The following is a 25,676-nucleotide window of genomic DNA, read 5'->3' on the forward strand; positions in this document are numbered from 1 at the left end:
ACAGGCGGAGGGACAAGCAGGCCCCATGCGGGGAGCCCGACATGGGACTCGATCCCTGGTCTCCATGATCATGCCCTGGGCTGAAGGCGGCGCTAAACCTCTGAGCCCCCCCGGGGCCGCCCTAGTTACAAATTTAAAACTGAATTACTGATTCCTCCATGTAGGGAATTTCTTGTGTCTTTTTAAGAGACATAATCACAGTATTTCATCTTTCCCGAAAAAAATCATCAGGGGTTGAGATTGCCATATCAACTCAGAAAAAAAGGAATAGCACTGCCCAGTTATTCTTTAACTTTTATTCTCCTCCCACAAGGCAAATAGCTTGAAAGCATGAGCTCTGCTTTTGAAGCAGATTCCTCTTAGGCTCTTTCTCTGACCCGGCATAGCAGACACTGCTGACCACCTACTTTGAAGCCATTCCATCCACTAATCTTCCCTTTGATGAAAAACTTGATTTTGTTCAGTTATCAGGAGACCACATAGTTTAGAAAAGGGTGGACCTTTCCCCAGCCCTATGGAGGATGATAATTCATCTAATCCAATCATGGAAATTCCATTTTCCTTGCCAGCGAAAAATTTAGGAGTGGGCATATTTATAATTCTGGATAGCGAGTGGGGAAGAGTTTTTCTCAGTCTTCAAAAGGGGTACAAGGGAGCCTTGTGAAGTAGGGTTGACTCTTGAACAATGGGGCTGGGGGTCGGGACGGGGAGGAGCTAGAGGCACCAATGGTCTGGGAAGTTGAAAATCCATGTAGAACTTGTGAGTCTCCTAAACTTAATTCCTAATAGCCTTCTGTTGACCAGAAGCCTTGGAGAGCTTAAACCATCAATTAACACATATTTTGTAAGTTATATATATTATATGCTTTATTCTTACAATAAGAAAGCCAGAGAAAAGAACATGTTATTAAGAAAATCATAAGAGAAAATACATTTACAGTACTGTATTTATATATTTTGGGGAAAAAAGTCATAACTGGACTCCCGCAGTTCAAACCTGTGTTTTTCAAGGGTCAACTGACCTGAATCTGCTGCAGGCTTCCTGCAAACCTGTGGTCAAAAGCCAGTATCATGAGCAAAGCGCAGCAGAAGAATGAAGAGAAGCTGGATCCTCAGTGACGGCAGGGAGCCACGGCCTCAGTCAGGACTGCAATCACCCTACCTCAGGCTTTTTACCTTATTGGTGCCAATTGAATTGATCTTCTGTTAAATGCTGCTGTAACCACCCCAACTGAAACACTCACTAATAAGTTGCCTTGGGCAGACTGCATCTGGGTTCCTGCACTTGTCTGGACAGGTTACGAGGAAACAGCATGGGGCTTGTACTGTATTGATCTCTCTGAGATGATATGTATAGTATGCATTGGTAAATGACTTTATGGAAACTACGACCACAGTGTGGCTACGGAAATATTTTTAAGTGTTAGGCAAGCCTAATGAGCAAGCCAGGGTGTTTTACACTTCTAGGACAAATTCTAATTTGTGTATAATTGAGTAGAGGCTATTACATTGAGCCCTTTAACATTTACACCAGGAATTATATTAAAATGATTAGGTCTGCTAATAAGTTTAGAAAAGTTACTATGAGGGGGCAGCTGGGTGGCTCAGCTGGTTAAGTGTCCCACTCTTGATTTTGGCTCAGGTCAGGACCTCAGGGTTCTCAGGGTTGTGAGATCGAGCCTTCCCCCATGACCCCACCTCGAGGCGGTGGGGAATCTGCCGGAGATTCTCTTTCTCTTTCTGGCTCTGCTGCCGCACCCCCCTGTCGCTTGCATTCTCTCTCTCTAGTGTCTCTCAAAATAAATGAATAAAATATATTTTTTTAAAGTTACTATGAGGGACCCCTAGGTGACTCAGCAGTTTAGCGCCTGCCTTCGGCCCAGGGCATGATCCCCGGGTCCTGGGATTGAGTCCCACGTCGGGCTCCCTGCATGGAAACTGCTTCTCCCTCTGCCTGTGTCTCTGCTTCTCTTTCTGTATCTCTCATGAATAAATAAATAAAATCTTAAAAAATAAATAAATAAAAGTTACTATGAGATAATTTGAGCTTCTGTCATTATTTCATTCAGATTTTTCAGGTAACTTATTGTTCTTTGATTTAGCGTTTTTTAACTCTCAAAGCAAAATATGAGAACCAGTTTTAGATAAAGCCCTTTTGCTCTTATTGTCCTACCTTCACCAGCACAAGATATTTTATCTGTTTAAAAACCTCTTCTCCAGTGTCGTATCTGTGAAATTCTTGTTTTATTCTCTTTGTTTGAACAAAGAGAACTCAGCATAAAAGCAATCAAAACGAGGTTGTCATACCAGAGGCTTTCTTGACTTTAACTTCATTTTTCAAAAGGAAGCTTCTTGAATGCTTAGAACTTGCCAGGTGGGGTCTCAGCATTCACTCGCATTATAAGCATTTCCTTACAGACTCCCTGCAAGGTGGGTGGTATCGTCTGACACACAGGGAGAGGCTCCGACATGACTCCTGAAGCCTGGCATCCCCGTCCCCTTCACTGCTGTTTGATCCAAAGACAGAAATGAACGTCATTTATTCTCTCCCACTTTCAAAGCTCTTTGGGCTTTGAGGAAAATAAGGGAACCTCGCCATCTGGTGGCTGCTTCTAGAGTGTGACAATAAGGTGACCCCTTCCTGCTCTCAAGGCCACCCCCCTTGCTACTCAAACCCCTCAAGGCACCTCTCAAGCAGCTGAGCTGGCCTCTCCTGAAGGGTCCTTGTCTTTAGAAAAACCCTGCCCTCTGCCCAGATCCATCCTAAGAAGAGCTGAAGTAGCAGTTTTCTTCCTGCGAGGAGGCTTCATGGGACAGGGTCCAGCAACGATGCCAGAACACTCCTGCCCCCCGATCCTGTTTCATTTTCAAAAAGATGGAATATTCAGGGTTCATCCCGTCTGGGAAGGGATTCACAGTTGGCCAGAAAACTATGTTAAAACAGCGTCTTCAGAGTTGCCTCCAGTATTTTGGGCTTCATTTCTATGTCAGAGAAAGGAACCCATGAGCATCCCTTATTATAAATGAGTCATGGCATTAAAATGTCACATGTACGTTGAATAGTTGGATTTCCAACCCAAATGATGATGTGGGCACATTGTTTTCTTACATATTTGATTCATAAAGCACAGCCTTTGAAATTTGGGTTTCTCAACTCTAGATAGGTTCTGTTCATGATTTTCAATTACCTGTCAGATGTGTGCCCAGCCAGCTATCTCAGGATCCCTTGGGAAAATTAAAATGCAAATATAAAAATATCCTCGGGGCCTTTCTCCAAAGATTCTGATTCAGGAGGTCTGTAGGGAAGCCCAGGCACCTGCATTTTTAGATGCTCTCCAGGAGTTACTGAAGAACCATGAGCTTAAGGAACCACAGTTCCTCCACCACCTTTGCTGACCATGATAAAGAATATCAGTGGAAAACACACAAGTTAGATACTGTTTTCATTCATCAGGTCAGCAAACCAGAAAAGTTGTTACATTACCCCCTTCTAATGATGCCATGGGAAATAGGGCATTCTCATTCCCTGCTGCTAAGAGTGTGAGCTGTGGCCAAAGTTTAAGAAAGCAACCAGACATTATTTTTAACATCTGAAATGTTAAATTGGCCTAGCAATCCCAGTTCAGGACCCAGAACATAAGCATCAAGGCCAAAAAAATTTCTTGTATCATTATTTGTAGTGACAAACTGGGAACAAGCTAATGGTGGAATAAGGAATCAGGACTTAGTCATTCATTGAGGTATTAGGCAGTAGTTTTCAAGAAATCAATAAGAGGGGCGCCTGGGTGGCTCAGTCAGTTGAGTATCTACCTTGGGCTCAGGTCATGATCCCGGGGTCCTGGGATCGAGCCCCATGTCTGGCTCCCTGCTCAGTGGGGAGCCTGCTTCTCTGTCTCCCTCTGCAGCTCTCTGCGCGTCAAATAAATAAAATCTTTAAAAAAAAAGTAATTATACTTGAATATTGGAAAGGGGTCTAGATACTATTAAATCAAAAAGTTGCTGAGTTTTACACACACACACACTCCCATCCCCTCCCTTTGCCCTAGAGTTTTTCTCAGTCTTAAAACGGAATAAAATTCTGGCGTACTTCAACGTGGATGAATCTTGAAGACATTATGCTAAGTGGAGTAAGCCAAACTCAAAAGCACAAACACTGTATAATTCTATTTACGTGAAGCACCTAAAATAGTCAAAGCCATAAAGAAAGCAACATGGTGGTTACTAGAAGCTGAGGGAAGGGACAATATTTATTGGGTACAAAGTTTCAGCTTGGGATGATGAAAACATTCTGGAGAGGTATAGTGTTGATAGTTGGGCAATAACGTGAATGTACTTAATGCCACTGAATCGTACACTCAAACATGGTTGAAATGGTAAATTTTGTGTGTATTTTAACACAATGTAAGAAACCGAAATGGTATGGGTCTAAAGGTGGACAACTAGATCAATGGGGGGGAAGAGAAAAGAGAGCACAGAAAGAGACCCGTGAAAGCTTGGTCTATGATAGAAACATTAAAATCATCCCCATCTCACATCACGCATAAGTCAGAGTTGAATGATCCCATCAAACTATGAAAGGCCAAACTTTAAACCTTTTAGGAAAAATGTATGTGGCACTATCTGCCTCGTGTCAGTAGAAGAGATTTCTAGGACGTAGTATGAAAACCTGCATTAGTTTTCTAGGGCTGTTGGGCCAAAGTGCCGCAAACTGAGTGGCTTTCAACAACAGAAATGTATTCTCTCAAAGCTCTGGAGCCCAGGAGTTCAAAATCAGAGTGTCAGCAGAGGACGGAGACTCTGGGTCTCAGATCCTTCCTGACACTGAGTAGAATCTTTCCTCGTCCCCCCCTAGCTTCTGGTGGTGGACGTCAATCCTCGGTGCTCTTTAGCGGGCAGCAACATCGTTCCAGTCTCTGTCTTTGCTGTCACGTGGAGCTCTGTGTGTCTGTTTCTAACTTTCCTTCTCTTAATAAGCATATCAGTCTTGGGGCCCCGGGGGGGCTCAGCCAGTTGAGCATCCTCTCTTGATTTCGGTTCAGGTCATGATCTCAGGGTCGTGAGGTAGAGAGCCCTGTCACGTTCTGTGCTCAGCACACAGTCTGCTTGTCTCTCTCCTCCTGCTTCTCCCCCCTCTACCTTAAAATAAATAAAATCTTTAAAAAAAAGTAAACGAGTCTTATTGTTATAAAGGCCCACTCTGTTCCACTATGACCTCATCTTAACTAATTATATCTGGGAAAACCCTATTTCCAAATAAGGTCATATTCTGAGGCAATGGGGAGTAGAATTTCAACATAACTTTTTTTGGAAGACACAATTCAATCTATAACAAAAGCATTAACTGTAAAGGAAAAGACTGATATATTTTAACACATTAGATAAAAAGTAAGCAATTAATTCCTTTCTTCTGTAAGATATGTCAACCAAAAATCATAAAAAAGAGATTAGAAGCTCTTTTTCCCATTTTTAATAATCTTGGTACTCCAAAACAAATGCAAATATTAGATAAACAAAAAACTACATATTTCCATATGTCATTTTTATTGGAAAAAGTAACATATTTTAAAATTTTAATACAAAAATATAAAGTAAAAATTAATTTTCTCTTTCATAGATAGGGTTTTTTTTTTTTTTTTTTTAAAAGATTTTATTCATGAGAAACACAGAGAGGGGGCAGAGACACAGGCAGAGGGAGAAGCAGGCTCCCTGTGGGGAGCCCGATGCAGGACTCGAACCCAGGACCCCAGGATCACATTGTGAACTGAAGGCAGATGGTCAACTGCTGAACCATGCAGGCATCCCCATTTTGAGGTTTTTATGCTAAGAAACACTGTAGTCTTTTGCTTTGAGTTTTAAGTCTTCGTTTAAAAAGTCGTCTTCAGGGTTCCTCGCTAGCTTAGTCGTAGAGTGTACGGCTCTTGTTCTTGGGGTTGTAAATCTGAACCCTATGTTGGGTGTAGAGATTATTTAAAAATTAAATCTTTATAAAAGATTTTAAAAGTAAAAAAATAAAAAGTCTTCTTCACTTTAAGATTACTTTTGAAGTTCCTCATTTTTTTTTTTTTTCTCAATATGAGGGATAAGGCAGCGGATGTTTTAAATTTTTTTCCCATAAGATTAGGTATCCATTCACTCAGTCATTCATTTATTCACAAATATGTTGTGTGTGGGTGTTATGTTAAGGTACTGTCCCAGGTACTGAGGTTACAGATGTGAATGGCACTAAATGTTCCCTGCTATCACGGTGTTTATATTCTGGTGAGAGGAGGCAGGCTTTAAAAAACAATAACAAGTAAGTCAATGTGTTAGTATGTAAGAACTTACCTATTACTGTAAAAAACAGAGTAAGAAGGGCCAGAAGTGCCAGGTGTCTGTAGCATGTTTAAATTTAAATTTGAAAAAGACCTAATTGGTCAGACACATTTAAATGAACAGTTGAGCATCCAGCCCCAAAGTATAAATTATGCTGTATTTAGGATGACAATTAAAAGAGATTAGACAAACGCTCTGATTAATTTTTTTTCTCTAACTGGTCAGATTAAACGATGAGATAAAATGTTTTGTGTCACAATTTTGGAAGATAAAAGCAATTTCTGTTCTTCTGGCGGAGGCAAATAAATGATAACAACCTTAGGCAGATGTATACTAGGCAATGTTATTGGGCAGGGGAGGATGGGTAGGCGGGTTGGGGGGTAGGGGAATCAGATCTTTCTTAGGCTCTTTTCTGCTAATTTATTTGCGTTTGGCATTTCCACTTTCTCATTTCTTCTCCTGCTCCCATGAGACCAAATTCCCCGATTTCTGATTAAGCTGTTCACTGATTTTGTCCAAAAATATTATCAGTGCTTTTGGCCAGCTTGACTTCTGGTAGTGAAAATCACAAACCATTCGGAAATAGTTCCTTGTTCACTGAACATAAATTTAGTTTGTGTGCGTGTGTTTTCTTTTTTTTTTAACAAAATGATATTATTTTGAGTGGAATGTTCTTAATTCCACCAAATCCAGGTGTATGAGGTTACCCCTGTGAGGTCATGCACAATGCAAACTCCCTTTGCACATCGCGTATATCGACAGAGGTCACCTCCCAAGAGCATGACCTTTTAGTGATTCTCCGTTCTCTTTTACCTTCGGGAATGTTGTTCCGTATGGTAACCTGGAAGCGACCAGAGTGATACACTACTTTAGAGATGGATCACTGGGCACCTGGGTGGCTCAGCTGGTTAAGTGTCCGATACTTGATCTCAGCTCAGGTCTTGATCTCAGAGTTGTGAATTCAAGCACAGTGTTGGGCTCCACATTGGCTGTGGAGCCTACATAAAAAAGAGATGGATCATTAATCTTGCTTCTGGGTCTTTACAAGAGTAGATAATAAAGACAGCTGCTTACAGAATCTTCTAGGTTTCTGCTAGCAAACTGATCTCTGGTAGTGCCTGGAAAGGTCTTCGGCAATTTCATTTTCTGAGAATGACTTGGTCATTTTCAGAGATGTTTGAGAAAGGCGTGTTACTCTTTTGGTTGACGTGACTTTGCTTAGATGTCCTTGCTTTGCTGTGAATAAAGAATACAGTTTTTTTTTTCTTTGCAGCGTATTTAGCCGATTAAAAAGGCCCCGAAAAAACTGGCTTCTTGGTCCATGTCAATCAATTGCTCGTTAGATACAGAGACAAAAATTCTATCGTTTTCCTTAAGCTCAAATATCCCACCTTGATAGATGGAATAGAGTCCATATTCAGAATCTTTAGACCAACAACTATTTCTAGCACTTTTCATCAGCAGTATAGGGTCCGGATAACTCGTGTGTTTGTAAATATATTGGACCATTTGTTTGTTTCTCTTTCTGTTCTGTCCTGTTGGAATTTCCTCAGGTTCCTGAAATCGAAAGTATGTTTGGGAGTAGATGTAATAAAACCCCCTTTGATGGATAACCAGCTCTCCGTTCCTCAAGTGCAAATTATTCAAGAATGAATGTCCTTTTCTTGTGGAATCCCAGGAGTTTATTTTGTGGCCCAAAGCTTTATCATTCTTGGAGCCTGGATGAAGTTTAGGAAGAAAGAAAGTTAAAAGAAAGAAGTTTGTAGCAAATGCAAAAATTATCTCAGTAGCTGTGGCTAGCCAATTTTTTGGTTGGGATCACAAAGAATTTCAATCTAATATAAAACTTCTTGCTCCTTCAATCTTACAAGGATTCTAAATTTTAGTCTTATGGAAATCTGGAAGAAATCACTGTGACATGTTGGAAGTCCCTTACTTTTCTGTACCTTATCAACCACTTATGCCATGTCTGCCACACTCAGCAATAAACAGTAGCATGGGGGATGATTAACTCGGATGACACTCTTTACTAATGGGTAGAATTTCTATCCCAAACCCCTACCTCTCTTCCTATGCCGGTGAGTTCAAATGAGTAACATATAAAGAAACCAAAAGAAACATCTATTTCCTTAAGCCTAGAGCTCAGAAATTATTGCTATTTCTTTGGGTCTCTTTGGGTTCTTTCTTGGTCTTTCTCAGTAATCCAGAGTCAAAAGCACCATTCAAGCAGAAAGCACCTCTAGTCCTCCATAAGACAGGGTGCAAGGTTTGGCAAGGAAAGCCCAGATTTAAAGATCTTCAGACCCTTGGATCTTTAGCTTCCAAAGACTTTGAAAAAGGGCCCTACGAAAACATATCTCTTTAAACTTTGAGGTCATCTCCATGATTGGTGCAAAATTTAGTTTTTCAACAGCGTAAAGCAACTGTTGTGTGTCCTGATGAATAATACACAGTAACATTATAATGATCTCACTCTCAGGCACAACATGTCAATCATTCATAAACATGAATTCAGGAATACCAGGAAGGCAACTGCCTGGAGAAAAAAAAAGAAAAGAAAAAAAAATCCCACAATCTTTTCATATTTTAACTGATATCTGAAATTTCTTTAACTTGGGATAAAACCTTTCATAGTAATAAAAGCAACTGTTTATGGAGTATTTACAACCACGGGAATTTTGCCTGTGTTAATCTTCAGTATTTTATGACTTAAAGATTGTCTCTACTTTGTATATGAAGAAATTGAAGCTTGATTTGATTAGGTAATTTGCTAAAAACCTATATCTAGGTAAGGAGGAGCTGGTATTCCAACATGGGTATTTGGACTCTTAAACTCTTGCACCGTTACAACACTGTGTGGACACTGGTTCTTTAGTCAAGAAACAAACTTACCATATTTGGTGAAACTATATGAAGCTGACATTTCTGTGAATGAAAAATGCTCAAATATTGGCAGCTTCCCATAGTTTAACCAAATACAAATACGCAAAGAATACCTAGTGACTCATGGTGAAAGTGAATAACTGATTAAAAACCTTCGAAGAGGAAGATGATTTGATGGGAATGAGGAAGAAAAACTACTTTGAAGAAGAAAAAGAAAAGCACAAATAGGGGCATGGAAAACTCAAAGTTCTCCCACCATATAATTTTCCTGAGAGCAGTTGTTGAGCTATTTGTCTTGTAATCTTGCTTCTGAAAAGAGTCAGTCTGAGCCCCGATTACCACTGAACATTTTGTAGATAGCCACATAAACATTCCATGTACGAGTTAAAAGAATAAATTATTTGGAACAAATTTTTCCATTGCCTTCCTGTAAGCCATATATTTATTGTTTCTCTTACTTGGAATTGGAAACATGCTTCTCCGACTGGTTCCAGTTATGTGAGCGGCTACTCTCTGAGAACCTCGGTCGCTTACTACGTAAGGAATATTTAGCTGCTTTTCTAAAAGAAAAATGAGAAAGAATCGTCAGCACTAGCACTTGTCAAATACATTGCTATTGAGAACTGCTGTCGGTGAGACTTGGAAGCCCAGTGTGCTTACAAGTTGATTATACAGGCTTTTGTAACAACAGCCTACATTTTAATATGATGATCCGTCTATGATCCGTCTATTTCAGCTTATGTTTCGAAAGTATTTGAGATGGGAAGAATGAGCAGTAACTTGGGTTAGAATTTATCAGCATCTCAAAGGTAAGGTCTAACCAGAATACAACAAAATGAAGATTCTGGTCCTTTTCCAAAACAGGCAAATACACAAATAAACAAATAACTGTGGACATGTAATAATTCTGCTGAGTCATTTAAAGTACACAAATAACCAAGTATTGGCAAATTTCCACGTTGAGTTATATATAGAAACAATCAGGGTGATCCTGATTCTCAAGGAGTAGCAGTGTTAACAGTGGTCCATAGATGCTACAAACTGGTATCCAACAGTCGTCCCCCTGCCCCTACCCCCCTAAAAGAAATTTGAATTGGCATACAGGTCATGATAATCAGTAAATAAACATAAAAATCACGAATTCACTAGATCATAATAAATAATACTGATCACATTCTGATTTACTTCAGAGCAGCCTTTAAATATACAAATTCAACAAGGTACCCTTTTAACAAAATTGGTTCAAACTTTCCAAATGTGCTCACACTAGTTAAGATAAATTACATTCTTTCATCAAGCAAGTATTGCCAGGAATGAGGCATTACACTCTGATGTACAGGGGTTGCAAAGATTAATCACTGATTACACTGACTGAGCCCTCAAAGGACTTACAGTCTTCCAGGGAAGATATGAACTAGAAAATGGAAATTTACTTGTGAGGAATATGAATAAAGGGTGATGAGTGTTCAGAAGAGGGAAAGATTCCTATTTATTGGAGAACTGAGGTCAGCGGAGGGTTTGTGCTAACGCTTCCTCCAACAAACCAAAGTGCCCATCGATCTATGCCAGGCACTCTTTCAGGAGCAAGGAGAAAGAATGAGAAACAAAGGAATGCAAGTAAATATTTGAGGGTTCAAGGATAATGATCTGAACAGGATGAGGATGAGCAGACTTCGGGAAGCAAGGCATAGAAGACGGGCATTCTCAGAGATCTGGGAGAGAGGGCAGAGGTAGGATGCACAAAGCCTTCCCGGGACACAGGCATGAGAGGAGTTCAGGTTCAGGCTTGAACTCGGAGCCAAACTATAGAGGATCTGAATGTTAAGCTAAGAGATTTAGATTTTACAGGACTTGGGAAGACTCTGAAAGATTTTGGTAGAGGAACTAAAGAGAGAACGTGCTGTGCTTTAGGCTGTCCTATCTCAAAATGAGGTTTGATGAGTAGAAGGTAAGAGGGCTGGACACTAGCAAGTTACCAGACTATAACTGATCAGGACTGCGAACAGGGGGCCTTAACCTAGGATGTAGTAGAGGGAACTGAAAGGAGGTGGCAAAATTTCACAGGAAGGGAATGAACGGGAAGTGAGCATCTCTTCCATCTATCTGGTAGCCGTTGCTGCTTATTCAGGGTGCGTGGGCATTTGTAGAGTCTTTAAGACCAAATGTTCCATGGGGATGCATGACTCTCCGAGTGCTCAGCTTGCAAGGTTCATGCGTCCATTCACCTTTAGCTCCCACTGTTAAAGAATCCTGGGTGGCTCAGCAGTTGAGCGCCTGCCTTTGGCTCGGGGCGTGATCCTGGATTCCCAGGTTCGAGTCCCACATCAGGCTTCTTGCACGCAGCCTGCTTCTCTGTCTGCCTGTGTCTCTGCCTCTCTCTCTCTCTCTCTCATGAATAAATAAAAATAAAATTTAAAAAAAAAAAGAATCCATCATGACTTGCCTGCCCTTAGACCTTAACACCTTGTTTTTTTTTTTTTTTTTTTTTTGTGGAACACCTTGTTTTAAAATATTCAACAACTGAAATCAATTATAAATATTTTATATTTGAGGTCATCGCGAGGACACAGGAAAGGCTAAATATAAAAGCAAATGCTAATGAGAATATACAAATAAATAAATATAAATAAATAAATAGTTTTTTTGTTTTGTTTTGTTTTTTTTTTTTTTTTAGGTAGGAGATTTCTTTCTGGCTATTGCAAACACTTTGTGGAAAAGAAACACATGAATATGTCTATTTGGGTGTCGTGAATACATCTTGGTATACTGATTAGTAAGTGATTTCTACATCTTACTGTGATGAACAGAAAAGAGTACTTTTCTCACAACACTGAAAATTGTACACGCATCTACTGTGGACCATGGATCTGTTGTGCTTCATCCGAAGAGGGGGGGTGTTCACTGCTCTGACTACCACTTTTGCTTTTGGGGAAACAATGAGGAAAAAATGCTGAGACCCCGGGAACAGGTCTTATCCTTCATGTTTAATAAAGCCTATTTAATAAAGAAAAAATGGGAGTTGGTGAGTAATGAGGAAGCTTGTCGTATTGAAAAAGGATAGTGGAAAAGTAGAAAGGCATCGTTGGGACACTTAGGTTAAAGAGCTGTTTCTTCTCTGCCAGGCTGCTGTGCCCTAGGATATCAGTCTCTGGTATATGTATTCAGGCCTCTACGGCCATCAATATGGGAAAATGGGGCTACAGTGAGCCAAATGCGAATAAGTAGCAAATTTTATTCAATAGTTTTATTTACTTATGTCTTCATTTAAAAATATGTGTTAAGAACCTTCTGTGTGGAGAGAGATGGTGGTGGCACAGTGTTGTGACTGCACTAGCTGCCACTAAATTGGGCACTTCAGTACAGTTAATCATGATATTTTCGAAGGCAGAGCAGTGGGAGGGTCCTGAGTTCACATCCTCCCGTGGACACGCCAGGGCTACAACTACACACAGAGCGATTCTCTCTGAGAAGGACCTGAAGACTAGCAGCACAGCTCTTCCACAGCTAAAGATATAACGAAAAAGCCACATGGAGGAGAGTTGAAAGGGGCAGAGACAAGGTCTGGTCAGGACCCACACGCAAGGTGAGGTGATCTGAAGTGGAGGGGGGATACGTGGGCATGGAATTCCCCCCAGGGAGCAAGGGGTTCGAGTCCCACATGGGCCACTGCCCCCTGCCCGAGGACCTGCAGGGGCAACACAAGCTCTCACAATGTCCAGCTTTGAAAAATCAATGGGGTTCACCCCCAGGAGAGCCACAGCGCTATTGGTAACCCAGACTCTGCTTTTAAAGGGCTTTTGCGCAGACTCATTCACTCCAAGACCTGACACAAAGGCAGCGGTTTCAAAAGTGTCTGGGCCATTATGTGGAGGAGATTTATTGACTAATTTTAGGGCATGTGATAGAGGGGCAGGGATCTAGAGGAACTTTCTTTGGAAACAGAGGGGCTGGCAGCCTTTTTTCTTGCCCTCCTTCAGTCTAGCTGCCTGATGCACGGGCTGGTACCAGTTCTGACTCTCTCCAGCACCTTGTTAGCACCACTGGCCTCACCTTAGCGTTGCCCTGTGGCCCTGCCCCACCCAATCTGCCCATCCTGGTACAAGCTTCTCTAAGGCAGCTCAGCTGGGATCAGTGTCACCCCAAAACTGCTCCTGCCCTGCCATGCCCCAGGGTGGTCCTGTGGGCTGTGGGTGCTGAGACCAGCACCCCTCCAAAGTGGCTCCTGACCCAGAGCAGGCTGTCCCACCCAGCAGGGCACCCACAGCAGCCGTAGCTGGGACTTAGCCAGCCAGACCCAGGGCAAGCCATGCCCACCGGCAGTTGTGGCCTGCTCACAATAGGAAGGCACATGCACCCCACATAGTACCTGAAGTACCTAGTTCTGGTGGCCAAAGGGGATTGCACTTCTGGGCCCCACAGGACACCTTCTACCTAACGCCATGCCTTCATGAAACGATGCTCAGCATCACTCATCGTCAGGGGCAGACAGGCAAGTCAAAACCACGATGAGATATCCCCTCACACCTGTCAGAAAGGCTAATAACAAAGAAAACAAGCAACGACGAGTGCTGGTGAGGATGTGGAGAAAAGGGAACCCTCCCGCACCGCTGGTAGGAATGTAAACCGATGCAGCCACGATGGAACGTGGTATGGAAATTCCTCAAAAAATCAAAAATAGAAAAACTATACAATCCAGGAATTCCACTTCTGGATATTTAACCCAAGGAAATGAGAGTGAAATCACTATCTTGAAAAGATCTATGCACCCCCACCCCCCATGTTCTTGCAGTGTTATTTACAACAGTCCGGGCAAGGAAGCAACCCAAGGGTCCATCAAGAGATGAATGCATAAAGAAGCTGTGGTACATATACCCAGTGGAGTATTAGCCATAAAAGACAATGAAGTCTAGACATTTGAGACAACATGGATGGAGCTGGAGGGTATTATGCCAAGGGAAAGAAGTCAGAAGACAAAGACAAATATTGTAAGATTTCACTTACGTGTGGAACTTGAAAATGAACAAAACAAGACAAACAGCTTCATAAATACAGAGAATAAATTGGTGGTTGCCAGAAGGGTTGGGGAGACGGGGGAGATAGGTGAAGGGGACTAAGAGGTACAAACTTCCAGTCTTAAATAAGTTACAGTGACATAAAATACAGTATAGGGAAGACGGCCAATAAGATTGTAATGAGTCTGTATGGTGCCAGGTAGTGACTGTAGGTAACTGTAGTGAGCATTTTGTAATGTACGTACGCGCCAAATCACTATGGTGTACACCTAAAACTAAGATGACACTGTGCGTCATGTGTACTTCAACGAAAAAATAAAATGAGAATGACGCCTCAAAAAACAGTTTCTTGTATGTTACATGAATTTCATCCCAACCAAAATACACACACGTGCACACACACACACACACACAAGTTGGTACACCTAAGGGCCAGGGGGATAAAAGAATCTACTAGGTGTGGAGCGTCAAGTGAGGCGCTATTATAGACGGACGAGAGAAATAGACGTGTTCTGTCTCTGCGGATCTTTAACCTGGTAGGGAAGCAGATAGCACACAGATTTAAAAAAAAAATTTTAAAACTAGAAGGAAATGAACAAGATAAGTGTGACAGAAATAGCAGGGGGTGGGTGAACTTACTCAGAAAGGTAGTTTTTGGGAAGTTTTCACCAAAGAGGTAAAATGAGGTGATAGGATGAGAAACGAGAAGGCGCCAGCCGGGGCTGTAGGCCTCAAAGGGGAAATGGGCCAGAAGCAGGCTGTGGAGCACGAACAGGAAGGTGGTCATGGCTGAGGGACCACAAGATGAGAACTGAGGGCGGGTACGGGGTCGTTGGAAAAGATGACCAAGTGAGGGCTCTTGCGTGAAGACAGGCATGGAGCCCAGAGGTTGTCAGAAGCCTAGAGGACGGGTTGCGTTGGGGCCCCCAGCCACGTTCCAGAAAGGATGTAGATGACTTATGTATAGAGTAAAAAATAAATAACCAAAGACATTGATGTGAAAGGAAAATCCACCGTGGGAAATCAAGATTCGGATGAAATCAAGCCTTGACCACCGGTGGGGCCCCAGATTTGGCTCTGAGCCGACTACCTGCCCGAGGAAATAGGAAAACAGAATCAAGTGTCTTGAGACAGGGAGTCGCAGTGTGAGGGGGACGCGTAGATGGGGGCAGAGAGGAAGGGGCTGGAGAGCCGTTCACCTTGTCAGGAGGTTGGAAGTAGAGAATTAAAATAGCAACAAAAAAGAATACTACCTGGAGCTGTAGGAATGGTTTCCTCATAGGTTTTCAAAATCATCTGCAAACAGTATTGAATAAAGCTTGTTAATTTTCCTAAAAATGTAAACTCACTACAGAAGGTCTACGGCCCCTCTTGCTGATGTCTGGGAGGAAACTTCCAGCTAAGATAGGAACCTCAAGGGCAGCCCCTGGTTTAGGGCCGACTTCAGCCCAGGGCCTGATCCTGGGGTCCTGGGTTCGAGTTCTGCATCGGGCTCCCCACAGGGAGCCTGCTTCTCCCTCTGCCTGTGTCTCTGCCTCTCTCTCTCTCTCTGTGTCTCTAATAAATAAATAAAATCTTTAAAAAAATAAAAAGAAAAGAAAAGAGATGTGAAACTCGGGTTTGGCGTGGGATGGGGGCAGCTGGGGTGAGTGTGGAGCAGAGGCAGCTGCGGAAAGTTCTGCTTGTGGATGGGGATGGCATCTTCGAGAGGCCACAGCTGGAGCCACACAGGAGGAAGGTGCCAGCTGGCAAGCTAGGTGAGGCCTTTACGCAACCACCAGCGTCGCCTTCTTCGTGCTCACTGGTGGGGAAGACCAGTAAGGAAGAGTGAACCCTTCGCCTTCCTGTTAGATGAGCTACTGCTGAGCCAGGCCATGGCTTCTAAGTCCCCTGCACTGGCTTCCGTCCCTGGGCCTTTGTCCGTCCCGCCTTCCTTTCCCACCCCTGTTGTTGACTTTGAAATGGCCAGAAACTTCCCTCCCCAGTGCCCTGCCCCCCGGATCAGAAGCCAGCTGCTTTCCCCTCGTCGGTCTCACACCCTGACCTGGTAAGGGAGGGTCTTTTTGTTTTTGAGGATTTTATTTATTTATTCCTGAGAGACACACAGAGAGAGGCAGAGACCCAGGCAGAGGGATAAGCAGGCTCCCTGTGGGGAGCCCGATGCGGGACTCGATCCTGGCACCCCAGGTGCCCCCTGGGTGCCCCAAGGGAGGGTCTGGTTCTAGCACAACGGATGCTGGACTCTGGGGAGGGCAGGGGACAGGTGGCCTCAGCATTGTCGCTCTGTCTCTCACTCTGGGACACGAGGAAGAAGGAAGGAGGAGGAGGAGGAGGAGCAGGACAGAGGCCAGGCCGATTTCTACAGTGTGGGGAGCAGAATAAAGGAGTGAGGGTGGCCTGGGCGGACGGGCCAGTTCCAACTCTGTCAACCACTAGCTCTGGGAGACTCCACTCCATGTACTTAATGGATGTGAACTTTAATTTCTTCATCTATTTTTTTTTTAAAGAGGAAGGTGGGGCGCCTGGGTGGCCCAGCCGGTTGCACATCTGACTCTTGAGTTCAGCTCAGGTCATAATCTCAGGGTCATGGGGTCCAGCTGGGAGTCGGACTCCACGCTCAGCGGGGAGCCTGCTGGAGATTTTCTCTGTCCCTCTGCCCCCTCAGAGTGCTCTCTCTCGCTCTCAAATCAATCAATCCATCTTTTTTCTTTTTTTTAAAGAGGAAGATAATAATGATTCTTCCCTCAGAGCTGTGATGAGGGCTACATGACATGCCATCTGTAATGGGCATTTACTGGAAAGAGCCTGTTCCATTTGTGGTGCTGGAACACAATGGGAAACCTTCCCCTCCACGCTCCCACCCCCCATCTGCATCCCCACCCCTATCTGCACCCCCCTATCTGCATCCTCTCCCAGCTTATCGGCAGGATGTGAGAACGGGAGGGAGGGAGAGAAGAGCAGGGGAGAGGCGGGTGAAATCTATCCCCACTACCTCTCTAGCCCCCCACTCCCAGCCCCGGCGTCTAGCCACCCTCTCAGGCTCCAGATTTCTGCCCTGGTTCTGAGTTTCCCTCCCCTGCCACCCATGGCTTTGTCCCCACCAGCCCTGTCTTTAAAACACGCCTCTTCCCCACCCTGGGAATGTCCCCAGTATTTTTTTTTTTTTTAAACAATGAGGTCATGTCACAGTTTTCAGGATATTTTCATACCCACATCCTTATCTGACCTTTCTGGAGGCGGAAGATAAAACTATGAGGGAAAAATCATGTAATTTGGTGAAATACACTGTGAGCTAACATTGTGTTTCTGCAAGGGATCCTGTTCAAGCAACTTCCATAAACAGGTATTTCATAATCGGCCACTAACTGACCATAAACTGAGATGTCATCACCTTCAGTTCCTCAGAGTATCTCTCTCTTCCCTCTCCCTTTCCTCTTTCTTCATGTGCATACAAAAATAAATATATGTTTAATTCCAGAGATCAATAAGGTCGGAAGAACATAAAACACCATTATTGGCCTTCTTCTGTCTTCTGAACGCCAACGCCAACAACATCGACAAAATCTCAACACGTGTTTTATTGTCGTGTGGCCTTGAACTCATTGCCCTGTCTGTGCCTGAATTTCCACAGTGGGAGACAAAAAGGTTAGACTAGAGGGGGAGGCCCTCTGGAGTGGAGGAGTGAGCTCTAGACCGGGAGTCAGCCGGGACCTACTGCGTGGTGCTGTTCCACTCTCTCCTAGTTCTATGAATTTGGGGGAAAATCACTTAAACCCTCTGGGCCTCAGTGTCCTCCTTGGCCCAGTGAGGCATCTACACTTGATGATCTTAACTGCGACCTTCCACGCCGCCTGGTGAAGTGACCAGTAGTCCACCTACCTTTCTAACAAACTGGCGGAGTTGCCACTTCACTTGCCAGCAGGGGTTGTTCATACTCTCTTCATCACTGGGGTCCCAGGGGATATCATCTTCCTTTAAGAAACAAGCGATGCCACTTTGGGAGTACTTGTCCTGCATCTGGGTTAAGATGGAATATAACAACACAATATTACGCAACAGGGCTTTTTAGTTTTTTTTTAGTTTTGTTCATTTATAGGTTAAAGCAACAGGAGCTGATGACAGCTTCAAAGAAGCCTTGGCACCTTGGATAAACTCACGGCTTGAAATAAAAGTAAGCAATGTCCTTTGGTGAATAAAAGTAAGCAGTTGGATTTGGTGGGAAGGATACAGGTGCAGGCCACACATCCTGGGTCACAATGCCCCTCCCTGCCTCTGTGTGTCCCTCAAGAAATTGCTTCTTCTCTTGTGTTTCTGTTTGGCATTTGATTTTTGAGCTGGTTCATCGTGGTGATCTTTGAGCTTCTTCCCAGCTCAAAGATGATTGAGATCCCATTCTAAAGTTGGGAAACCACCTAGGTACAAAGCGGGCAAAAGAGGGGCCCCCGGGTGGCTCAGTCTGTTAGGCGTCCGACTCTTGATTTCGGCTCAGGTCATGATCTGAGGGCTGTGAGACTGAGCCCTGGGTTAGGAGCTCAGTGTGAAGCCTACTTCAGATCCTCTCTCTCCCTCTCCCTCTGCCCCTTCCTGCTCACACTCACACCTGCACGCGTGCTCTCTCTCTTTAAAAAAAAATAAAAAAGACAATAGAGTCCATTTAAATTCCAGGATCCTAAATAAAAAATTTAAGAGATTGTTTGGGGCCTTTGGGGTGCAGATAAAGTTGTGTTTCTTGACATGAGCTTTGGCTATTGAGTAAATTCTAGTCATTGCTATGATTTCTACTCCTCAAAACATATTGCCACTGGAAATCCTAACTTTTTAAAAATTAAATGTCCACACTAGGTAGGGATTTACTTGCAGAGACTTGAAATACCATTTGAAGGCAAACATTTATAATGGCCAGGTAATTGTCAACAAAGTCCTAGCTTGTTATTAAACACACAAACATACACAGATGTACACACACACACACAGAGGCATGTACACATATGTCCCAAGCCATCCAGCACACTCCAGGCTGATATCCAGTTAATATTACAAAGAGAAACAGGAAGCCCATGCAAGGTCAGACATTTGGTTGACCATTTGGTTGGGTTTTTTTTTTTTTTTTCCTGTTTTCGTTTTTAACAATGGGGACCAAGGAGATGTTGTTTCCCTGTACAAATGTAAATTGTCTTTCCCTGGGGAAATAAATGGGAAGATGGCCATTTTTATCTGTTTGAACTTTGGGGACTCCAAAGCTGGAAAGAAAGATCAAACTTAATGATGTTCCTTCCTATAAAAAGACAATCTCTTTCCAAATCAAAATAACTTGTTTATAAGGGGTCCCAGCCAGGGTCACATTGTTCTGTGACCAGCCATGGATGTACCCCTTAGACATTGCATCAAGGTCCTTCAAGTGCAAAAGTACAAACCTGAATCGCTGAATTCCTTCCACATACTCCAGCATAAACATTCATTTACTCTTAAATAAATGTTTACTTTCTTTCTTCCTGTTTTAAATCACAAGAGTAAAACATTCAACCTAGTAGATGTACTAGAGGTGACAGCTGGGGCCACCTGAATAGAGATGTGACCAGCAGTGGAGTTAGACAACATTGCTGCCTAGAGACACTGATGGTCTACAGGCAACCTGCAAAATACAGAAATACAGAAAAGTAAAGAACACGTTTCTAAATGAAAAATAAACCCAAAAGCCACTAAAATCACCCTAATCCTACTTCTTCATTAACCTCTGGATGCTCTCTCTTCTTTGTAGGGTTGTATGTGGGCCATTTGGGGTATGATTGTTTTCAGACTATATGAAAATATCATGTTCCTTAAGTCTGCACAAAACATCATACAGAAAGAGCATAGATATTTTTCTGGCATTCACTGTAGAAAATTCTAAAATATAGAAAAATAAAAAGGAAAAAAGACATCCTGGATCATACCATCCAGAGACCACAATTCTCAACATTTCGGTGTTTCACCTTCCAGATATTTTATGTATAAATACTGATTTCTGAACAAGAGAAACCCAGAGGGAGGGCTCCCACCATCCTCCCTATATCCCCACACGTTTCTCGCATTTTCACATTTGGTGGCTTCTTCTGCAGACATTGGCCAGTGCTGGTGACTAGCTGCATGAGTGAGGGGGTACGTGGTCCAGAGTGATTCATGATGATTACCGTGATGTGTCTCTCTCTCTCCCCTTCTTTTCCGCATCCTTTCCACGTCAGAGCATGACTTTTCTGAAGCACACTCAGGCCAGAGCTATTCTCTCATTAACATCTGGGTGTTGGAGGCAGAGGGACGTGCTTGCTATTTCATTCGCGTGCCACCAGACAGCTTCTGCACGGGCGTCTGCTCTTCCGACCGGTGAATCTCCACCGTGAGGGCTGTCGGTGCCGCTGTGCCCCCGGCGCTGGTCCAGGCCCGGGCCAGCCAGTCCCGGGCGTCTACTTGCATCTCCAACAAATGCGGGAGCTAAAAAGCATTGTTAGGCCTGCAGGGTGGAGTCCTTTGCCAGCTGGCTCGGAGGCTTCAAGGTGGCAGCACTGGCCCGCTCTGCTGCCCTGACATTGGTCTCTGACAATCATTTTCTGCAAGCCACAAATAGCATAAAGAACCGTTTATGGAGATCGGCGGATGAGGGTCCCCTTCTCCTTTGCCCGTCCCATCTATGATGCCACAGCGACAGGCAGTCCCCTTGGCATAAAATGTTCTCAAGAGACGTAAATGTTAGAGGCTAAGCACGGATTTCTCGTGCGGGCCTGATGGTCTACAGGCGCATCTGTGAAGGTCCCATCAGGGGTAACTCAGCCCTCCTTCAGCCACACTCCCTATAGTCCTTGCTCAGTCTATCTTCTGGAAAGTTTCATCAGCCAAAGTGGGATCTGGAATCTGCTTTAGGAAATTAACACTTTTGTGAAATGTGCTTTTCCTAATTCTCCACAGACAGCCAAAGAGACTCAGATTCCTATTTCCTTGCAAGTGTTCCCAATGAAGAGGGCCACAACTTCCAAGGACGTCCCAATACTAATTACAACGGCCACAGTTAGTTGAGCACCTACTTAATGCCAGGGCTCAAAAATTGGGCTTTCCCCTTTATCCTGTTTCATAATCTTGGGCAAATCACCTAACTCCCTGAGCCTCATTTACCTGCAAAATGGGATAATTCCGTTTACAAGATTGTAATGAGGATCAAATCAAGCAGTATTTTTGCCAAGCTTCTGGAACACGGTATTTGCTCCGTATCCATCAGTTTGCCTCCCCTTGCAGCACTCTCAACGAGTTCTCCCACATGTCTATATGTACATGCATACACACGTGGCTACACGGTCAAGAAAAATGTAGGCACGTGGGGAGCTGGTAAGCTTGATTGGCAATTTCCATTTTGATAGTCAAATTCAAGGACACACTTGATCATAGACACAGAGAAGTGCAGGAGCCTGCTCAGTCAGGAACTAGTTAACTCAGTCCTAAAATTAGGCCAACGTGTAATGTCAGCAAATTGAGGGGAATGACTTGCGTAATCGAGACAGACTCGTTTTGTTTATGCTGCAAAGTTCGCCAGGGTTAGGGAAGGCCAGCTCCAAACTCAACAAAGACAGCAGTAGTCCAGCCTCTCAGGTAGGCTTAGAGCTAGAGGCATGTTTGTAGCTGTGCCGCCATCTCATGCTCTTCTGAACATGCTCTGGAGCGAAGCTGGCTTTACTTGTCTATCAGCTGGCAGCCCATCCTTTTTAGGATTATTTGCAAGTCAAACAAGAGTCTACTTCCTCCAAATCCAGAGGGAAGATTTGCAACGATTTGAGAGGACCAAAGTTCTACTCTGCAGGGTATACAGAGTGCATTTCCTTTCCAGATACTCATTCTCTGGCATTTGGATAATTGGTATTTCTCTGAGCCCCTCTACCTGCATTTCCTAGGCAGCTGGCAGATGCAGCGTTGCCTTATCATAACGTGGCAGGATGTGGTGTGCATCACGGGGTACAAATCTGTTAACTCTGTGGTCACCCTGTTACGAAGGGGGAGTGTGACTCAAGGTGCCCAACTGCCTGAGCTCAGACCAGCTCAGCTCTACTTCAGTCTGTGTCTCTCCTGAACAAATACATAAAATCTTAAAAAAGAAAAAAAAGTCCAGTCTGAGCTTTTGTCATTCTGTCTGGGGGTCTCTAGTCTCCTCACCTATAAAATGGGTGGGTGGGGGGGGGGCATCCAAAGTTCCTTCCAGCTCCCAGTTCTCTACTAGGTGATACACAATTAGTCAAAATATACCTTAGAAGCCAAAAGCTGGCTTGGTTCATTTTCAGCAATTTTGCATTCACAGTTCCAAAAGTCGTATGCAGATGAGAAATATATGAACTAGCACAGCACTGAGTTGTGGTTTTCTTCCCCCTGTCAAATGTACCTGGATTCGTAGCCCCCTCCTGCCCTGGACGTAGAAAGAACAATCACTTTATTTTTAATGATTTTATCATGAACATAACATGCTGAGTGCACACGGTAACAGGCTGCATGACAGACTTTAGGCATGACGTGTCTTCGGCCAAGGAAGAGACGATACCGGTCCTCTGCGGCCTCGCTGCTGTCGACACGCACATGCGACACGGCCGAGACCAGAACCTGCTTCAAAGCTCTGACCTGCCCCCTCCCCCAGGTCTTGGAGGAGAGAGAGAAACCTGACGACATTCCAGGACTTGGTTCAAGGGCTAACGTGAAAAAATGCAGCTCTTGTGGAAGGGAAAACCAGGGAGAGCCAAGCCCTCGGGGTCGGGCTCCTGCCTCTGCGGGCAGCTGGTGCCGGGGGGTCTGTAACCCACCTCGGTTCTCCCGTCCTTCCCACCCCGCCGTCCGCAGGCTCCTGGGGAAGCCCGGGCGGGAGCAGTCAGGGTCCCCAGGCAGAGGCGGGCCGCGGTTTCCTACCGGGGGTGTCACAGAGGGGGCCTGGGGGCAGCGTAGCCGGGGCGGGTGGCACTGACCTGCTTCAGCTCCCTGGTGAAGTACATGTAGGTGACGGCCACGCAGAGGGACTGGAGCAGCACAGTGAAGATGAGGATCAGCACGCACGTCAGCCCGAGGCTGGGGCCCCCCGGGGCCTGCATCTCGCTGCCCCCCGCCGGTCCGTGTCTGCGCCGCAGCCAGGCAGCAGGTTGTTGCTGTGGGCCAGGCACCGCCAGGGGTGGAGCCCTTCTTGGATTTCATCTATTTAAAAAAAGGAATGAAAACGAAAGTGAAAACCACAGGCTGGGCGGAGAGAAACTCCGGAGCTCTCCACCCTGCAGTCTGGGGGGCCCAGGGGCCCAGCCTGCATCTGGGAGGGCTGGCCTGGGGCTCCCCGCCCCGCTCTCCTGGGAGGTGCCGTGGGCCACCCCAGTGTCACCTCCCAGCCCTGGTCAGACCACATGTCTGACCACAGGCCCAGGGCGCTCTGGTCCAGAGAGGCAGGTGGCACCGGGGAAGAGCTTCCTCTGTCGTCCCTCCAGGTCCCTCCCTGGCCCCCAGCCCGAGTGGCTGGTGTCTTTGGAGGGGGGCTGCGTGGGGTAGGGCTCAGCAAACCTCCTCAGAGGCTCCCACTGCCTGGGGGGGGGTGGCTCTGCTGCTTCCCGGTGGGTCACCCGGCCTCGTCCTCAAGCCTGAGCATCCGGGGGCCGGGAGGACGCGAAGTGGTGCTGGTGGATGCGATGCAGCAGGTGGATGACGCCTGGCTTCCCGGGGCTCGGCGGCTGGAGGCCGGAACCCCTGGCCACGGCCCGGACGGCAGGGCTCACGAGCTCAGAGCAGGGCTGCTCACCCCCTTCTCAATGAAGTCCTGCTGGGCCCTAAGTGAGGTCTATTGACAAGTGAGATGGGAGTTCCGAGAACTGTCACCCAGAGGGACCGAGGAGGCGAGCTGAGTGGTTTAGACGAGGCTGCAGTCGTGGCCAAGGATGAGTGAGCGAAGAAATGGGCAGCGCCCTCCCCTGGTCCCCGGCACCGCACCCCCAATTATGTCCACAACCGGCGCTTCCAGCCTTACCTGGCCTGTTGTTCCCATATATCCAAGTCCATCCATCTCAAAGCTACGGCGAGGAGTTTGGGTGACGTGTGCAAGGTGCAACCACCGCCACGATCGAGGTATAGCTCAGGTCACTTGGCTTTGAAAACTCATCCCCCTTTGCCCTGAGTTCGGTGTCGAGACACTCCCTTGAGTTCTGTGGCCGTCGCCAATACTGACCCTCTGGGTGGCTTCTCAGAAGGTTCGGTGCCTCTCCGGGGGCTTCTGCTCCTGCGAAATAAGACCAGTTGGGACAGGTTCGTTCCTGGGGGCTCTTCCTGGACGTTCAGAAAACAGGCAGGTGGCACGTGGGCAGGAATCACAGCGCTGCCCCCCGGTTCCCGAGTGGACCCCGAGGTAGCAGACACCAGGGGGTACAACCTGCAGTCGCGGGGCACTCGGGCGGCTCGGGGGTTGAGCGTCTGCCTTCGGCTCGGGTTGTGACCCCGGGGTCGTGGGATCCAGTCCCGCATCAGGCTCCTGCACGGAGCCTGCTTCTCCCTCTGCCTGTGTCTCTGCCTCTCTCTCTCTCTCTGTGTCTTTTGTGAATAAATAAATAAAAATCTTTAAAAAAAACAAACAAACAAACCTGTAGTTGCTTCATGCAGACCCAGTTTGCATTTGCTCTCTTGATGCTGTGTCTTGATGTATTTGCATATGTAGGTATCGTTATTGGCATATATTGTAAAATAATCACCCCAAGGAGTCTAATTACAGTTCATCCCCATATGGAGGTGCAAAATTTTGCATGTGTGACGGGAATTTTTACGAGTTACTCTCTTAGCAACTTTCAAGCATATAACTATTACTAACGGTAGCCGCCATGCTGTTCGTTGCATCCCCAGAACTTATTTATCTTATAACTGGAAGTTTGTGTCTTTGGACGACCTTCACCCATCTTACCCACCCCTCCCTCTGGCAACCTCAGCCACCTATCTGCTACTGGTGTCTGTGAGTTCAGGTTTTTCCTGTTCTTTGTTTGTTTGCTTTGCTTTGCTTCTAAGATTCCACTTATGAGTGAGATCATACAGTATTTGTCTTTCTCTGTCTGGCTTATTTCCCTTAGCATAATACCTTCCAGGTCCACCTGTGCTGTTGCAAACCGACAGGCCTTCCATCCTTTTTATAGGTGAGTAACATTCCACTGTGCATATATACCATCTTTTCTTTATCCATTTATCCGCTGACACTTCGGTTATTTCAGTATCTGGGCTATTGTAGATAATGCTGCAATGAACGTGGGAGTACGTGTTTCTTTCAAGACAATGAAAATTTCCAGCGGCGACCTCTTTGTACTTTCACACACACACGGTATGTGTGACAAATGAGCCCAGGCCCCAAATGTTCTGAGAAATAGTAACTTCATCATTTTGCCCATGATTAACCTGTTTATTTTCACGAGGGCGTCATACTGAGAAGCAGGGTGGGGGGGTCCAAACGTTCATTCT

At 45.2% G+C, this 25,676-nt stretch overlaps 1 protein-coding gene across 2 annotated transcripts; it reads right to left on the reverse strand.

Annotated features, from left to right (window-relative positions):
- Positions 1-5,524: 5,524 nt before the first annotated feature.
- Positions 5,525-23,440, reverse strand: TNFSF10 (TNF superfamily member 10). Of its 2 annotated transcripts, none has more exons than XM_077880350.1 (5): positions 23,174-23,440; positions 18,087-18,224; positions 15,461-15,503; positions 9,654-9,755; positions 5,525-8,030 (listed from the first exon to the last, which is right to left on the reverse strand). In XM_077880350.1, the coding sequence occupies exons 1-5, from the start codon at positions 23,294-23,296 to the stop codon at positions 7,591-7,593; spliced, it is 846 nt and encodes a 281-aa protein (XP_077736476.1). In that variant the 5' UTR covers positions 23,297-23,440; the 3' UTR covers positions 5,525-7,590. The 2 variants fall into 2 exon arrangements, with proteins under 2 accessions (XP_077736476.1, XP_077736477.1); XM_077880351.1 differs by lacking the exon at positions 23,174-23,440 and adding an exon at positions 19,622-19,770.
- Between the last annotated feature and the right edge of the window lie 2,236 nt (positions 23,441-25,676).

Source organism: Canis aureus, chromosome 31 (assembly GCF_053574225.1).
Source record: "Canis aureus isolate CA01 chromosome 31, VMU_Caureus_v.1.0, whole genome shotgun sequence".
In the NCBI taxonomy this organism is placed as follows: Eukaryota; Metazoa; Chordata; class Mammalia; order Carnivora; family Canidae; genus Canis; species Canis aureus.

What these genes read in the sequence shown, in the direction of transcription:
- TNFSF10 (XM_077880350.1), bottom strand. Translation starts at nt 23,296, where the DNA reads ATGCAGGCCCCGGGGGGCCCCAGCCTCGGGCTGACGTGCGTGCTGATC. An exon ending in TCACCAGGGAGCTGAAGCAG is followed by an intron (nt 18,225 to 23,173) that starts GTCAGTGCCACC and finishes ATCTTAACCCAG; the next exon opens with ATGCAGGACAAGTACTCCCA. An exon ending in AAGCATGTTTCCAATTCCAA is followed by an intron (nt 8,031 to 9,653) that starts GTAAGAGAAACA and finishes AACTTCATCCAG; the next exon opens with GCTCCAAGAATGATAAAGCT.